General features: G+C 44.5%; 2 protein-coding genes across 2 annotated transcripts in view; both read right to left on the bottom strand.

The window, feature by feature from the left end:
• Nucleotides 1-2396: 2396 nt before the first annotated feature.
• LOC118685174 (solute carrier family 22 member 2) lies at nucleotides 2397-12698 on the bottom strand. Its single transcript, XM_036380595.2, has 11 exons — nucleotides 12288-12698; nucleotides 9992-10095; nucleotides 8895-9049; nucleotides 6614-6782; nucleotides 5527-5641; nucleotides 5317-5423; nucleotides 4986-5200; nucleotides 4609-4717; nucleotides 4114-4226; nucleotides 2958-3057; nucleotides 2397-2463 (listed from the first exon to the last, which is right to left on the bottom strand). The coding sequence occupies exons 1-11, from the start codon at nucleotides 12696-12698 to the stop codon at nucleotides 2397-2399; spliced, it is 1665 nt and encodes a 554-aa protein (XP_036236488.1).
• A 2511-nt stretch (nucleotides 12699-15209) lies between these two features.
• The window catches only part of IGF2R (insulin like growth factor 2 receptor), a 56849-nt gene continuing 54407 nt past the window's right edge, over nucleotides 15210-17651 (bottom strand). Inside the window, 2 exon segments of the mRNA XM_036380012.1 lie at nucleotides 15210-16891; nucleotides 17323-17392. Coding sequence (XP_036235905.1) covers nucleotides 16490-16891; nucleotides 17323-17392 — 472 coding nt within the window. The 3' untranslated portion in view covers nucleotides 15210-16489.

Below are 17651 nucleotides of genomic sequence, written 5' to 3'. Positions count from 1 at the left end.
TCTGGATTTGAGTTTGCCTCCTGACCAGTGCTCATTGTGGAAGAAGGCCCAATTTCTTAATATTTTAAAATATTAAGGATGTAGGCCGACACAGTGCTGTAGACGAGGGATGGGGTAGGAAAACAGAAGTGTCCAAACAACAGCTATGCTTGCATGTTGGCATTTGGATTTAGGTGCTGACAGCAACAGCAGAGGATGAGAACAGTGCTTAGAAAGGTGCAGCCCTTGGCCACAAGATCATCTGCCCATCAGATGATGCCAGGGAGAACACCAGAAAATTTGTTAAAGTAAAGCTGGTTGGCCAAAACCCATTTGGTGAAGGCTGGTGAGTATCCCAAAACATGGAGCTTTTAAGTTCTCTTCAGGCACAGCTGATGTAAAGTCCAGGTTTAAGTAATTAGGTGAGGAGGAGGGTCTTTTTTAGGGGTCAGTCCCACTTTAATTAATCTGGCCCTGTTTACTTGCTCCCAAGCTCCTTACCAGAGTCAGATGGTGCTTGGTCCTGAAGTGCTCCTTCCCAAGCTCCACTGGCACTGGTTATGCTCCAGCAGCCCCAGGAGCAGAGAGGCTCCAGCTGTTCTTTAGGGGAAGGGAAGCTGTCAAACTGTATTACCTGAGGCAGGATGTGAGCTCCACCCACAGCCTGGGGGTGACACACTCCTGCTACCCCCGGAACACAGTGTGGCTGCTCCCCATTTTGAGAGCAGCCGTGTGCAGCTGGACCAGCTTTTACATCCCTCTGACTTCCCAGCTCCAGGAATCAATCCATCAATGGGCAAAGGTCACTAGCAAAGAAATGAATGAAGGACATTTGCCCTTGTGTTTATTAAGCTGCCAGCAGAAGCAGATGCCACTATCAAATGTAGATGACTTCAAAGCAAAGGTGTGCCAGAGCCTGCCACCTCTGTAGCTCCTGCTGTGGCAGTAGCAGTGCTTGTGGGAATAAATACCAGTGTGATGGGTAAGGGTCTTGGGACTCAGCTTTTGTAATTATTTATTTATTCATCTCAGTCTTTGCTTTGCTTGACTTGTTGCTACCACCCCCATTTTCTACCTGCAGAGTTTTCAACAGGTTTTAAATCAAAGAATTGTAAGTCAGAAGTTCTGACAGATTTCTTTTAGTGCAGAGAAGAGACATGTCTGCAACCAGAGCAGGATATCAGCTCTACCAGACACATAATTACACCCCCACTGTTCCTCTTGCCCTCTCAGGACAAGCTCATTCCCCTCTGATCCTGAAGCAAATAGTAGTTTTGCAACTGCCTGGGCCAAAGTCATGTCATTCCTGATCTGCCCCTACTCTTCTCAGGCAACCTTGCCATGGCCCTGCCTCTCTGGACAGCACACTTCCCTGCCCCGGAGGCCCTCACAGCAGCACTGAACATTAACTGAGGTTCAGGTCAGCTGAAAGCAGGTGCAAGGTCACTGGGATGCAATCCTGGGGAATTTCACCCTGCCTGCTAGAGTCCAGCAGTGTCTTGCTCAACTGGGAGTTCTCTCCCTGCAGCTGATTATCAATGAGCAGAGGTGTATCTTGTACCCTGCTCACAGTATCCTTATGGAAAACCAGTGGTTTTTCCAGATAGGGACCAGGAACACAAACAGGGAAGGGGAGCCACAGGACCATTGTCCCTGTTTTGCCCTGCAACCACAGGTCTGTTACAGTCTCTCAACAGGATGGACTAGGACGTTTCTGAAGGTGCTGGACATTTCCTGGAAGACCCAGTGCTGTTCCTGATTCTCCTTGATGCCCAGAACCCTTGGTAAGAGTTCTGCATGTTCCCAAGCCTGATCCCAGCTCACTACAAAGGAATGCCCTGCAGGGCACATGTACAATGCTATTACCTCGTTAAGGATTAAGAGTGTTTCTCCTATGCATGCTCTGGAGTTGCCACATGCCCATCCTTGTCAGTATACATCCTTGTGAGTAGCCAGTAAAATAGTGGAAAATAAAATCAGTCTTTTTAAAAACTGTGCAAGCTGTCACACGACTGAACCAGGTTTGTAGTTACCTTGATTCTACCATGGTGATAAATACCATATTATGCTGCTTCTACTTAAGAGAAACCAACAAAGTCAGACTTTATGGAGACTTACAAAGTTTTGCTGGTATTGATCCTACCATACTCAAGTTAAGCCTCTTGAAGTCCACGTTGGAGTCCACACAGCTGGTACAAAATTTCCCAGCCCTAAAATATATTTCTCTTAGTGTACAGAGGTGGAAGCAGCTATGCAGGAATTGGGACAATCCCATCAGAAAACCCTAAACACTGTAAATAAAGGATATGCATAGAAATTGAAATAAGAGAGGCAAGATTTTGAGAGGGTATTTATTCTAAGTGGCATTTCTGTGCTACTGCCCTAAAGCAGACTACCCAGCAAGAGCTACACCTTCTTCAGCCACGTGTTACTTCTGATCCTTGGACGTGGAGATAGATTTTTTTGGCCATTGGAGCACTTTGCCTGCAAGAGTAATAAGACATGAACATCAACCAGGAATGAAGTTGTTCAGGGAGCATCCAAGTTCTTCACCTGCTCTGCCTTGGCCCCAATAAAATGACCATATACATTCCCTTAGGTTTGCTCTGGCTCCTCAGCAGACACTGGTGCTTCACATACCACATATGAAGCTGCTGCCAAGAATGCCCTTTTCCTCTTCAATTGTTAAGGCATTTTTTTAAACACAAATACCATTTATAATGGTGTTGCAGAGAGGACTTTTGAGAGACTAGTGCAGCTATTTACAGGCCAGTAAAGGCTTAGGCTACCTGTTCTCAAGATGCTTAGGTAGACATGGGATAAAAGGAGTCTGGAATCTGTCCAGTGAGAGTCTGGAAATTACCCAACAACTTATTGGAAACAAAAAAGGCAGCCAAGTAACCCCTGGGATTCCCCCCGGACAGGGATTTTGCCCAATTTCAAGTGAAAACTGCTACATGTTCATCATCATGACTCACCTGTGAAAGTTTTCAACATCCTCCACAGTCTCAGGCAAAACTCTTCCTTTAGTTTCAGGCAGAAGCAGCACCAATCCACCCGCAATCAAGCCAAGCACAGCTTCAAAACAGAGGCACAAAGACCTTGTAAGCATTTAGCAGCCACTAGCTACTGCCAGACTGAATGGACTTGTCACTGACACTTTATTTTGTCCTTTATACAAGGTGTGCACCTCAAGCCTCATATGCAAAACTGTCATGCTGCTGCAAAAATGGAGGATGTGGCTGCCCTGTGGAGACAGCACCAAGCCAAGTCCTCTTGTGAGTTATGCATGAACTAGGACACCTCAAACTGGGCAGATCCTTCCTTTGTAGAGGAAAGAACTCTTTTCAGTGCTAGAGCATGACAGGAAACACATTCCATCTTTATGCCATTCACATAAGATTAGAAAATGTACACTCAATGTATTATCTTCTAAGCAACACAATCAAATTCTCCTCTGATAATTTCTCTTATCCAGTTTGTATGTGTTTGGCATGTATTTTAAAACTACTAAGCAACCTTCTAGATGTCCTGTCAGTCAAAATCTGCATATTGCCATTCAAGGTATTTTTCTGAAAATAATGTGCTGACCTAAAGATTCATAAAAGTGTTGCAGGCCCTGACCTGAGAGTTCAGGTCACTAGTCTGTAAAACTTATCTTGCATTTATTTACCAGCCACTTTCCAAGTAGTTGGAGAAGAGCCAGTTGACAAAGTGTCAGAAAAGCTGAAGCATAACAGCCATACTTGTGCTCCATTAAATAGGGAATTACATTAAATTCTAGGATTTGACTGCTGGACAAAGACAGTATAATTCACAGAGGAGCAGCAAATCAGCTTTTCATCCATCAAATATTAAGCTCATCAAAATTTTTATGAGTTCTTTGCCATGTGTCAAACACGTATTTGACTCAAACTTCCTTTAAAATGCAAGCAGAAATCATAGGGGTAAGGGAGACATGAGTGCATAAACAAGTTCCAGCTTGTCATAAACTGAAGGCTAAGGCCTTGTAGAGAGCAGGGGGCTTCTGTTGAACTTAAAGCAGCTGCGTTGGTGGCTTTTCCCTCCCTTTGGAACTTGGGTCCCCCACTGCACCCTGGAAGGGGCTGGCAAAGGAGGGAAGGTGGCACTTACTGAAGACAACCAGTGGCAGATCGTGCCAGATCTCCACCAGTCTGTAGACAATGAATGGGGCGATGACTCCACCAATATCACACAAAGAGGAGCAAACCATCACCCCAAGGTTCCTGGTTTGGCAGCAAAGGGATCATGTTAGTGTCAGAGTACTGCAGTTGGAAGGGGATGGATCACAACTCTCACCCTCACATAGGACAGATCCAGGCACTATGTGGAACTTCAGATCCCTCACCCACCCTGGTGAAAATTCTCCCAAATTTTCCCTTTATTTCAGTCATGTGAGTTTCCCCTTGTCTAAAAGTACATTTCTTTTCTTTATTAAACTACCTTTTTAAGCATTTTAATTGTGCTTCACCTACGTTATGTTCAATAGTACCTGTGTAGTTCTGAAACATTTGAGGATAACTGAATTTAGCATAAAACATAACATACACATCAGCCTCAACTATTTGTTTCCAGGCCAAATGTCAACTGGGAAGAGGATGCACTTACCTGATATAAGTTGGATACAGTTCTGTGTTTACAAAGCACACCATTTCAAAAGCCATTGTAATTCCCATTCTCCCAATGCAAGCAGTAATCACTTTTAACCAATGTATGTCTGCAGAGAAAATACATTCAACACATTTAAAAGCATCCCAGTGATTTAGCAGGTGTCAATTGACACAACAGTGTTATTGTGTGGGACCTCTAGTCCCATGTCAGTTAATGTTTCTAAGGGATGTTTGGTTTTTTTTGTTTCACCCGTGTGAGTGAGGGAACGGGAACAGTGAGGACTCATGAACAGTGGCAAAGGGACCCTCACAAAGCAGCACAGAGGTCCCAGAGGACACGGTGGGACCCCAGAGGGTTTCATTCAGGTGACTCACCCTCTGGAATGAGGGCTGTGGCAAGGCAGGCAGCCCCAGCCACCAGGTTGGACACAGCCCAGGGGTAGCGCCGCCCGACACGGTCAATAGTGATGATGATGAAGAAGGCAGCTGGGAACTCAACGAGTGCAGAGTAGAGGAAATCCAGGTACATGTTCTCAGCAGCCATTCCCATGTGCATGATAAGCCCCTGGTAGAGGACGGAGCTCGTGAACCTGGGCAGAGAAGAGCATCCTGGATTTGTTAGATAGTAAGAGAGCAGACATCCATGTCCTGATGGAGTGATCAAATCCAGAGCTCCAAAACTAGCTGTCTAGTGCTACATTCTTACCAGTTGTACATCAAAATGAGTGTGTTTTTTCTTATCTGTGGTGTCCTGAAAAGGTCCATCAGTGAGGGATTCTGCTTTCCACAATCTTCCTCTTCAAATTTGATATCCTATGGAAGAGCCAGTACATAGCACATTAAATTTCACTGGGTGAACTGATGCAAGGTACTGTCATGATGCTTACTTGCACGTACAAGCAAACCCTGAGCTCACCTTAAAATGGGAAGGCATCTTTTTCTGATTTTTTTTAGCCATATTTCTGACAATTTTCATAGCTTTGTCATTTTTTCCTTGAGATATCAGCCACCTGGGAGACTCTGGGAGGCACCTACAATGCGAGTGGATGCCATTATACAGCAAAACATAAAGCCTACCTATTCTCCCATGGGTAGAGACTTTGGAGGGATTAAATAGAGGTAGATGGATTTTTTTTTTTGGTTGGTTGGGTTTCATGTGATACTTCCCACTCCCCCAGTGAGGAAAAGTAGTATATCCCATGGCTGAGACTGGAAGAGGAGGCAGTGGCTTTGGTCAAAGAGGAGTTTACTAAAGATAAATCAGGGAGAAGTTTTGAGTGAGAGTAGTGCTGTCAGCTTATCCAACCCATTCACCACAAACCAGCTCCTCTTAGGGAGCCATTTTTCACTTCTGTCAATACAGGTTAAGAAGTACTAATTACCAATTCAAAAATATGGAGAAAGAAGGCAACAAATTTCTTTCTACTGTTCCTAACCCCTTGACCCATCCAGACAATTTCTCAAATCCAAAGCACTCAAACCAAAAAATATTTATTAAAAAGAGAAGAGAGAAACTAAAATAAAGAAGTACCCAAGTGCTGTTTTTTTTCAGTTGGACCACAAAACTGCAATTTCTCTGCCTTAAAAGAACATGCTAACAGCCTGTTACAGTTATGTTAGCATTAGACAGTTTGTGAATAATCATATTTTCAGTGTAAGACAATTAAGTTATGCCAAGGCACCTATTTTCATTTATGAATTGCTTAAAGAAAGGAGTAAATTTTACTAGTCCAATTTTCCAACAGTGTTTTTCCAAGTGGTCTGATTTTTAAACACAAGAAATGGATTTAGAAATGGATGAGGTGCACAGGCTAAGATTCAACAATATCTCAGCTGCTGAGGAGTCCTGTTTCCCTCTCCTTTTTGCCGGGAGCCTCCTCTTTGCACCAAGAGGTGTGTGCAGCAGAAAGGAGCGCCCTGTTCCTCCCAGTGCCAACCCTTGGGAGGCAGGAGGAGCTGGGATTTTTGGGTGGTGGGCAGAGGCGCGCCGCAAGGGCACTCACCAGTAGTAGAGCAGGAGGAAGCAGGTGGGCAGGGTGACGGTGAGCTGCAGCCACCGCCAGTGCGGGAGGGCGTAGGCGAGGCCGTCGAAGAGCAGGAGCCCGACGGAGAAGGCGGCCTGGTAGAGGATCCCCACCATCCTGCGGTACTGCGGGCCCACCACCTCTGTCACTGCGGGCGTGCACAGCGACACGTCAGCGCCATGCCTGCCCCACAGAGCAGGAACCACCCAGGGGCACGCTGCAGGACCAATGCTATGGTAACTCCTTGGAGAAACCTCGGTCATCACAGGCTTCCCGGCATAATGCCTCCCAACAAAACCCCCTGCTGCACTTTTCCGGCACCCAGACTCCAGCAGGGAGGAAAACACTGCTGCTGGCCGTGCACTGGCCTGAGGCATCCAGGAGTGTCTTCTGCTGCAGAGATCTCAGAGTAAGTCAGGCATTTGTCACAGTGCACAGATGGATTTTGTTGTGAAATCTAATGCCAACATACATTATGTCTCCAACCCAATAACAAAGCTGAATATTTTGTTTACAAAGAACAGGCTTTCAGCCTGCTTCTCACTCCAAGTAATAAGGAAAACCTGTGTCACAGGATGGCTCTGAGCTCCCAGGCCAGGGTGGGATCACTATTCGTCTGCTCTTTGCTACTCCACACCATAGCACAGAGCCACACATCTGTGGGTCTCTGTATCTTGTGGATACAGAGTTAAAAGTAACTATTCCAGCAGGCAGGCACAAGCACATTTTGCATCCAGTTGTGTGACTTCAAGAAAGCAAATTCATTAGAAAAACAGCAGTAAGGAACTAATTAGCAGCCAAATGAGCTGCTGAGTTTTGGAGCCACAGATTAGCTAATGCTGCTCAGCTGAAGATGCACAAAGACATCTCTTGCAAAGACAGGCTCAGCAGCACTGAGCCAGAGGCAGCTGAAGGGTACATGAGCAGGATAACAAGGTTGTTCTGTCCTTGTATCCTTCCCTGGACATTTAGTATTGGCCACCCTCAGGGAGAAGATACAAATTTAAGGGAGCTTTGGGGCTGGTTCATGATCTTTTGCATAAGAGAGTTTCAAGAGATTCCAGGAGTAACAAGATATAACAGAGAGAAAATACCAGGATGGGGGAAAACATTGTCATGAAAAGGACTTCATGTTCTAAAACAGGTTCAAGTTCCCCAGAAGAAGGGATAGAGCTTTCATACATGCCAGGAAAAGATTTAAGAGGCCAAGCAAGCACCCAGAAATGCACAGGAAGGAATAATCATGTCTTAGCAGAAGACAGTCTGTAGGTGCTTTTATTTATATCAGACATCTGGATAACTGAATTAGCAAGCTGCCCAAAATGAAAGATTTAATGGAAGTTTAGGGCACTGACTTTTACATTTTTACCACTATCACAATGAACTGCATATCTCTCAGAGATATTTGTTGGAGCCACCCGCCACCCTAACCCAGTTAATGTTCTGTGGGTCAGCTTTTAAAATACTTAATCTGCTGCTTCAGTGATTGCTTGCAGTTGGGTATTTTGGACAAGAGGCTGAACTCCACTCCTGAAAAATCAGAGAAATCCCAGGCAGCTCTACCCTGAAGCAGAAAGAGGTCCTGAGATGGTCCCAGACCCAGCCTGGCCACCCAGCTGTGCCTCACCAGCAGAAACAGCTGGTGCAGGGCACTGGGAGAGAGAGGCATCCACACGGGCTGGCTCCTCCATGGCTTGGCCTCTGCTCAGCCCAGTGCATACACACAGGTACACAAATACCTCGCCTTCTTATCAGCAAATACATGCTGTTCTTCAGTTATTTTTATGTTCTCTGTTTCCCTCCTTGTGTCATAAAAATGTCTCAAGTTTTTCCCACCCTCTGCCTGCTTCTTTAATGGCCTCCTCTGTCCCCATCCTGTCTGCACCTTGACCAGAGGGGCTGTGACTGCCTGGTTACCTTCCCTAGCCAGAGCCTGATGGAAGGAAGAGGAGCCATGGGGCCCAGACAGATCTGCAAGGGTGAGCTGCACCATAGGGGAAAGCCTATCTCGAGGTAAGAGCCCTAATACACCACCACTTGCTTGAGCTTTGAAGGCTACTGTTGTTTCTCCCTAATGACAGTGCTTGAAAACATCCTAAGGAGTCAAAGAGGGAGAAAACTTCTTAATAAAATACCATGGGGGCATTTTTAAAATGGCTTCTTTTTCAAGTTTTTTGGAGTTGAGTTTTGTTCCTTCATCATCTGCAGCTAGTCTAGCATAGAAGCTAGACCTTCTCCTGGGAGCAGGTCCTGCACTCACCCAGGATGTAGCCTGCAGTCCAGCAGCCCTTGCTGACCAGCCCTTGCAAGAACCGGATGATGACAATCCACACGTAGCTGGGCACGAAGACCAGAAGGAGCCCACACACTATATTGGCAACGATTGTTGTTAAAAGGCAAAATTTACGGCCAAACCTGGGTTGGAAAGTGATAGGCATGAAGCAAACCACTAGTCATGGAAGCATTTTAAACTAGCAAGAGCTTTGTGTATATTCAGGGGGAAAAAAAACAATTTTGCTATGCAATATAGAGACACGTTTGGGTTTTTTTGCCCATTATTCACTTATCTGCTTTTCTATGCCATGAAAAGCTACTGTGCCAGTTGCTCAGCAATTCCACAAAAACTTTAAGGAAAAAAAAAATAGTCCCATGTTTACACATATTACGTTGGGACTGAAAAATAAGTAAGGGTTCCACATGCACCAGATTTATAAGGGATTTATTCACCACAATCTTAACCTTCAAAACAGTAGTAATGTATGGATCTACTTGTGAGTGGGCTGCATTTCTCAGATGGAGCAACTCAGAGCCTGCTGTGCTGACAGTCCTAGGGGAACAAGGGGGAAAACAGGCCCTCGAGTACTGGCATTTGTTTCTCTTTAACCCCAGGTGCCTGAGCCAGGGAGTCTGACTCTGCTGGCTCTGAACAGGGAGCTGGAGGGACTATCTTCTTTTTTCACAGTGACTGCTGCTGCACACATCTGGCAATGTGCAACAACTCTTTCTAAGCTTCTCCAAGCTACAGCCACACAGAGTGTGGCAGGTTAAGTGGGAGATCCAAACCATGCATTTCCTGGCTTGGTTAACATCTGAGGGCTCTGATACAGCACAGTAGGAAGTTTGGAGTGTACAATTCTAAAATAGAATGTGCTCTGCAGGGCTCTCTGAGCAGATCTGTGCTAACCACCAGGCACAACCTAAAAGGCAGGATACTGGCTCATGCTGCCACTGAAGGTCCAGGGGATGACCTTATTTTCAGAAGAGCAGAGATGTATCACTTGCACAACCTTTATCTAGGTTTGGCTGCTGAACATTGATAAGGGAGGTCAGAGGGTTTTGCTGTCAGCCCACACATACCTGTCTGCAATGTAGCCAATGTTTAAGGAGCCAATAAAAAACCCAGCGTTCACAGAAGACTGAAAGAGATCCAACTTCCAGGAGTCCTCACACACCAGGTCAAACTAAAGGAGCAACCACAGTCAGAGACAAAAGAGTGAAATGAGGAGCTGGCTCATGTCCACAACTCTCCTTCACTTCAGTTAAAGATTTAAACTTGTTCAAATGGGTCATGTTTCTGCAGTTAAAGATTTAAACTTGTTTAAATGGGTCATGTTTCTGCCTGTTTTGCCAGCACACAGAAATCCTACTAACTTAACTAATTGTCCAACATTAAAAACTGGAAAAAGCCCTTGAGCAGTTTCCTAGCATCTCCCACTCATGTCTCATCTCTCTTTTCTGGAAAGAGCATAAGTGAGTTATTATCTGTCAAAACTGGCACCCCAACCTGTCTTGGCCCTCATTGATCAAATCAGCATGGATCTGACAATCACCCTGAGTTTTTCAAACAGCTTCTTTTTGTGGCTGATGGTGAACATTTCTAAGCAGTTCTTGTTGCCTCATACCCTGGCATGGTAGATTACTCCCCACAGACCACCAAGTGTGATGCTTTTACTAGAAGCATCTTAGATGCCTTCAGGAGCCTGCCTTGTCCCAGGTCCCATGGAGCACTGGCTTTCTGGAGGAGGATAGAAGTATCTGCATCTGCCCTGAGACCACAGCATTTTCTCTCTGCTCTAGTCTTTAGCTCAGCTACATTGTTGCATGTGTCTGGAGAGCAGACATTTTTTATCCACGACCAAGCTTTGTACCGCATGGATACCGACATACATTTGCCATCTAGTCTTGTCCTACCTTACTGGTAGAAATACATAAAAGCTACTAGAGAAAAATTAATTGCCAAAACTTCTCCTAATATGACTGAGAATCCCTTCCCTTCCTCCTGGTAGCTGGGTTTAATTGAATCTATGCATCCATAATTAACATAAACCCAAATATTTCTTCTGATGCTCTTATGGGACTTCCCATGAGGACCTTCTTCCATATGCAAACTTTTGCTTTGAAATAACACGATTTACACTGCACTATCCTTTTCTTAGCTATCAGAGCAAGGGACAACATATCAGAACCTGAGAAGTTTCACAGAAACTGTGACAACAAGGAACTCACTGACAAAATGCAGAGTTATGTGATACATCTGGTTACCCCATAAAGGAAGCAGCCCATGGGCCTGGCCTTGCAGCCCTTCAGCAGGAAAGGGGAGACTGCTGATGTGAGAGCATGACTGCATAAGCTCACACAGACTGCAAGTGCTCAGCTTCCCACAGCCTCAGGAGATGATGACGGGGGCATCTGACCACGGGATCTGCTGGAGCATTTTCCAGTGAGATGTGCTGCTGAGCTGCTGCTGCATAGAAGGCCTGGCTCAGCCTGCATTTGAGGTGCCTCACTTCCTCCCTTTCATATCTCACAGCCCATAACCTGCTGAAAGAAGTACACTTAGAGTGCACCCCCTTATATCCAGGGCCAATCTCTTACAAAACTATGAATGCTGAAGTTGCTCAAACACAGATTTTAACTGCTTCTGCATTAGACATATAGGGGAAAGAATCCTGACTGCCTCTAAACATTTGGTGGCACTTTCTATGATGAGTTCAAGCTTGTTATCCCAGTAACTGGTTTCTTCCTTAAGGTAAAGCACCTGAAGTGCTAAAAGTACAGCATGTAGTTAAGGTACCACTTTCAGTTTATTCACACCCCTTCCAAAAACACAGTTTCTACAGTTTCTTCCTGACTTAGGTTGTTTAATTGTGGGAAGCAATACCTTTCCTCACACTGACTGCAATTAATTTTTATTTAAAACCAACTTTAAAAGACATTATTCATTAAAAAAAAAAAAAAAAAAAGAAAGAAGAAAAAAGGAAGGGGGGGGGTGAGAAATCAAGACCATTACATTGGCCAGTTTTGTTTGCAGCACTGCTAGCTGCACTGTTTACACACCTTCACCAATTGGACCTCTCATGTGACAGGAATTTCATTCAGAACTGGACTTTATCTACCTGGGGATTTATTTGCTGAAATATGCTTTGCTCCCCAGCTGGAGATATAAGCCTCCTGAGCAGCCAAGGCAGCACTTCACAGCAAGGACAGAGGGACGATGACTCGTAAACTCCCAAGCGCAAGTTCACAGTAAGAGCCAATCCCTCCTCCAGGTAAGCAGGGCATATTTTAACACAGCCAAGGCTCCACCAACCCTCTCCCCCAGCCCTCACCTGGTCTTTAACAGAGGGGACAGGACGAAGGGGGTTGTTTTTACCTCTGTCACGATAGAGCTCCCTGGGGAGTCGTAGACCCAGCCATCCCGGCAGGGCCCGAGGGGGACGGGGTCCCCAGTGCCCCCCAGGCTGCCGAGGGGGTCGGTGCAGCTGATGCCTGTTGTGTTCCAGTCCACCTCGTACCTCCTGCAGCGGCTGCTGAAGCTGGCCCCGTGGCCATCCCACTCGGGAACTGTGTGATTCAGCTGCTCCTCCAGGCTCCAGCCACAGCGCTGGCTCAGCTCAGCCACCCCGGGGCTGGAGCAGCGGTGCTCGGGGGTGAACCCAAAGAAGACAACCCCCACGTACACTGGGGTGAAGGAGGCAGATAACAAACATAGGACAAAAAAGGTTTGCTTCTGGAACCTGTCAAATTCGCCAACATGCTCTAAAATATCATCTAGGGTTGGCATTTTGGCACCCAGACCACCTCAAAAACCTCAACTAGGTCCTCTCTGCAGCCCTGATATATTTAGTTGGCAACAAAGCTACTTAAGTTACAAAGATATTTGACCAAAAGTCAAGACTAACTCTATAAATTATTAAACTACATGTTGCAAGCTCTATTTTTTAGGTTTCATTTGAAATCAGACCTTAATTCACCCAAGGCGAATTTCCTTTTAACCCTTAGTCAGAGCACTTATGCATTCCTGTTGTCTGGAACAGCCCCTATGGGCCACAGCCCTTCAGATTTTTTGGGGAGTTTTGAGGTTATTTTTTTAGTTAGGCAAATCAGTTCCTCAAATAATAAGCATTTTTAAACAGTAAACATAGGTGGAAAATTCTACCAACATACAAGCAACACATGGGTTTAGTGCAGAATGGCTGGGCACCACATGAGCAAAGCTTCATAACCAGGATCTGTAAAAAATAGGTGGGTACACTATGAAAAAGGAATGTCTACACATTGAGCCATAGAGCAGTAAAGGAACAGCTTTCCTGAAAACTCTGTCACATGTGTCTCACCCCTCACCCTGCACACTCCTCCACTCCCAAGGAAAACCTCTCCCCATCAGGGAACACACTTTCACCTGACCATAGTTTTGCAGTGATCCAAAAGAGAAAAAGCATTCATTACAGAATTATGCACTGGGAATAGCTGTGGAAAGCCATACTATACAGTGTCTATGGCCAAAACAGCTATTTTTTTTTTTTTTTTTACCACAGAAGACCTATAGTACTTCAGTTAGGCTTCATTGCAGGCACCTCAAATAAATGCAGTTGTATTAGGCTCCAGTGGTACATTGTCCTGCCTATGGATAGATACCAGCTACTCCCATACCTTTTACTGACAACAGCAGCCTTCCATCAGAAAGAAAAGCCTAAGTGGAGGTAACATTTAAAAGACGTTTTTAAAAAGTGAAAAATTGTCTGGAAAGCAATAGACAACAAGGAAAAAAAATTAAAGACACAATACACTCTGAAAAAAATAAACCAGCTTAGAAAGCCATTCTGGGCCAGGCATTGCAACAGAACTTGGTCTCACTGCTCAACTACAGACCAAGACTGGCCTGAGCAGTTGTGAAAGCTGCTTTGCAAACCAGCACTTCAAGACCATTCCCCGCATCACACAGATGTGCTTTCTCCTCTCCTGCTTCATTCTCTTCTCCATCAGGAACATCTACACCAAGTTAACAAGAGCTCCTCTCCTGGCCGCTCAGAGCTGCGTCACCCTCAGCCAAGCACAGCACCACCCCACTGCAGACCTTTGCCTCTCCAGCTGCAGGAGTTCCATGTGGAACTGGGGAGGGGAACAGGGACACAGACGTGCACAGCAGTCACCACGCTAAGAGCCAGGCCCTGCGACCTTCCTCAGCAGGGGGAAATGTGCAGTCAGCTGGAGCCAAGGGAACTGAAGTCAAAGCCTGCCTGGGATGTGGATGAAGCTAAGGCATTAGGCTGCATCTTAAAAACACACCCCAAATCCCCTCACATCACTTCTTTTCCAACAGTTTTATTTAAACAGTTGGTAATGGTGTGGAAAAGTTTCCCTTGAACTACAAAAGTTTGATCCAGACTGGGCCAGTTTTCCCCATTTCCCACCCTTCTCTCTACAGCCAGCCCAGAGGGGCCTGTGTAGACTCTGCCAGGCAGGGGGGTTCCTTGGGACGTTTCCCAAGGTGTTGTGCTGCTGACTAGCAAAGCTTCTGTCTCTGGCCCAGCCATTTGTACAGACTCATCTGGGCCCTGCTATTCTCGTAACCCTTCCCTCCACATAGTTGAGTATTCTTCTGGAAATATTGTCTGGTGAAGCTGGTTATGCATCCAGCTCTCTGCGAGGTAAGATCCAGCCAGGCTACCTACAAATGCCTGGGTAAAAAGTGGGCAGTAATTCCAAGACCAGGCACTGAAGTCACTCACTGTCAGATCCAAATTATAACATTGTTTTTGCTCAGACAAGCACTCCTAGACAGAGCAGCTCTGTTCTACCTAAGCCTTGCTAGGCACAGCCCAAACAAAGAGACCGTGTGATTTTACGCAGGAGAAATCATTTCATGCAATTGGTTCATGGATCAAACTCCCAAATGCCAGCCTTGATGACCTGGGCAAGGGAAGCAGAGCCCTCTGACATGCATTGAGAGAACTGTTGTAATGATAACAGATGGAATTAAAAATACACCATCAAGCCTCTCACTTCACCAAGCTCTCCTAATTATAAATATAAAAATTCCAATTTAAATTTGAGAAGATGCAGCTTAAGCCAAACTGACTCACAGCTACACTTGTAGCAGTACAAGAGGAACACCCAAGCCTGATTAAAGAAAGAACACATCCACCAGGGCATGTCTATATATTCTGATCTTTGTCATCAAACACTGGTTCTCATTTTGAGTGACATGATTGAGGTATTAGCCATCACAGCAGGAAAGGGCCTCACCAGGCTGGTGAGCAGCATACAGAATAGTGCAAGAAAGATTCCAGACTTGAGATGTGGGATTTGGAATACCCACTTCATATCTTTTATTGAAATTGCTGAATGCTTTATATTACACTATTTTGATTCAAAATGGAGTTTTTATAAAAAGAAATCATTGTTGAAACTGAATAAGCCAGCCAAAAGGAACAACAAAAAGTTTCAAAAAATTCTGACCAATGCAGGTTCTTGTACAATGCTTTGAAACCCTAATATTGTCCATAATTTCATTTAGGAAACACCTGGAGAGGAGCAAGACTGCTAGAGAAAAACTGACTTGCATTTATTACCAGCAACATTTCAAATCAATGACCATGGCCAGGATCATAGCATACAGACTACAAATTAGGCTATCAGAAAATATTGGCCCAGATTTATTTTCTTGAAATTAATACCAGAGAGAGGCATTATGCAGACTAGGGCTCCTGTAGTCCTTGGGTTTTTCTTTATGATGACAAACTGGGTAGTGCAGACTGTATTACAGGAACTCTGCCTCTACATTCTTGAAGACTCTGGCTCCCTGTGCAGTTGGCCTAGTCCAGCCATAATCAAGGAAAAAAAAAATCTTTGGGTGCTTGTCAGCTGCTTAGGCAAATACTGATGAAGTCAGTCATATGACCAGTACCAAAAAAAAAATACCATGCGAAGAACAGCAACCATTTCAGGCTAAAGCTATACAGAATTGTACCTTTCAGTCCACACCTCTGAACCAATGATCTGTTTAAATTAGAATGGATATTCAAATTTACAGGATAAATTAGACCAGTTCCAAAATTTACATCAAATCATCCCAACACACAAAAGTTATACTTTTCCTTGTCTCACAATGGGTGAGCCCATAGAAGAATACCCTGCCGGCAGGAAGAACATGTTACTATTAAGCAAACCTGAGTAGTGAGGATCAATAAATACAAGGAGTTAAAACGATAGTAGTCGGATAACTTGAGTCTCAGAAGCCAGGGGCTTCATTAAGCCTTAATCTTTTCCTTTCAAAGGTTTCTCTTTTTTAAGCAAGCATTTAACATCTATGCTGAGACTTAAAAAAAAAAAAGTGTCCTGGCTAGAGAGAGTCAACTAACTCAGCCAACTGGATGTCAGAAATCCAGTCATTACTGAACAGATCATTGTAAACAACCAAGAAATCTTTCTCTTCTTCCCTTTTCAATGGTTTCTTGTTAAAGGCAAAATTCAGAAAAATCTTTCAGGCTGAAGTCCTCGTATTTGGTTGGAAATGTTGTCCTGTTATATATAATCTCTCTATATATATTTGATTAGGCACAAGAAGGGTTATTAAATATTCAACAAGTCCTCATCACTATCATCATGAAACGATGTTGTATTTGTAGAGTTCTGTGCCTGATGCTGGCCTGGCTTTGCTATTGCTTTTGTTTCCTTTCCTCCGTTCAGTAAATAAGATTTGTTATCACTGCCAAAATTGTGTGGCTTCTTTTGTGGGTGCTTGCTCTTGTCTAGTCCTCTTCCTGTTTGAATCTTTACATCTGGTATGGTTAACACTTCATCCTCACTGTCCAGGTCATCCACATGGAGAGAGGTAAGGGCTTCAGATGTAACAGACTTGGTAGCAATGTGACCGTTCTCCTGCCCTCCTTTGGCTGTTCTTGGATTTGGTGCTGCAACTTCCTCCATAAGCCACTCTGTCTCATTCTCATTAGCTTCTTCTTCACTGCTTATCTGCAAGAAAAGAAAAGAGGAGAATGCATCTGCCACTCTAGACCGACACAGACACTGATCTCCCCAGTTGTCAGACCCCGCAGCATGCACGGCCTTGGTTTAAGGCAGCTGTGAGAGAGTAAACACTGCAAGAGTATCACTTTTCACTGTGCTGAAACTGACTTGGTTCTCTTCTTGTACATTGACATGTTATTTGGTGATTTATGGACTGCTCTTCATTTCCTCAACTCCATCTTCCTTTCCCATTTCACAGTATAAACATATATATATATATATATATATCCATCAGCTATGTGGCTTTCCTGATGCCACGCCATATGGTTTCCATGCATTAAAGGAGTTAGGAACTGAGGGGGTTATTTATTTATTAACAAAAGCTTCATATTACGAAAACTTGACAAGAAACAAATTTGATTTTGTCACTGTATTACCTTTGTGTATTTGTAAGAAACACCAGATGATCTTCTGCAGCAGTTTGTTATCTTGTTTATTACAATTTCCCTAAACAAAGGAAAGAATACTACATTAGGAACACTATATCCACTTATTAGCCCTCACTTTTCTTCTGGAATTTTACCATCAACATAAAGCATGTCAGCAAATGAGCTACAAACTATCACACTGACCCTGAACCACTATATCAAAATCCTGTCTGGGATAATGTACATCTTCCCCCTTGCTACAGCTTCAGGCTGACTGTACTGAAACCCCTCTGGCCTTCACATCTTAGGGAAAAACCCCAAAAGTCATCTGGAAAGCA

This window comes from Molothrus ater, chromosome 3, assembly GCF_012460135.2.
Source record: "Molothrus ater isolate BHLD 08-10-18 breed brown headed cowbird chromosome 3, BPBGC_Mater_1.1, whole genome shotgun sequence".
In the NCBI taxonomy this organism is placed as follows: Eukaryota; Metazoa; Chordata; class Aves; order Passeriformes; family Icteridae; genus Molothrus; species Molothrus ater.
The sequence above is the reverse complement of the archived record's forward strand: the minus strand, read 5'-3'. Positions and strand labels throughout refer to the sequence as shown.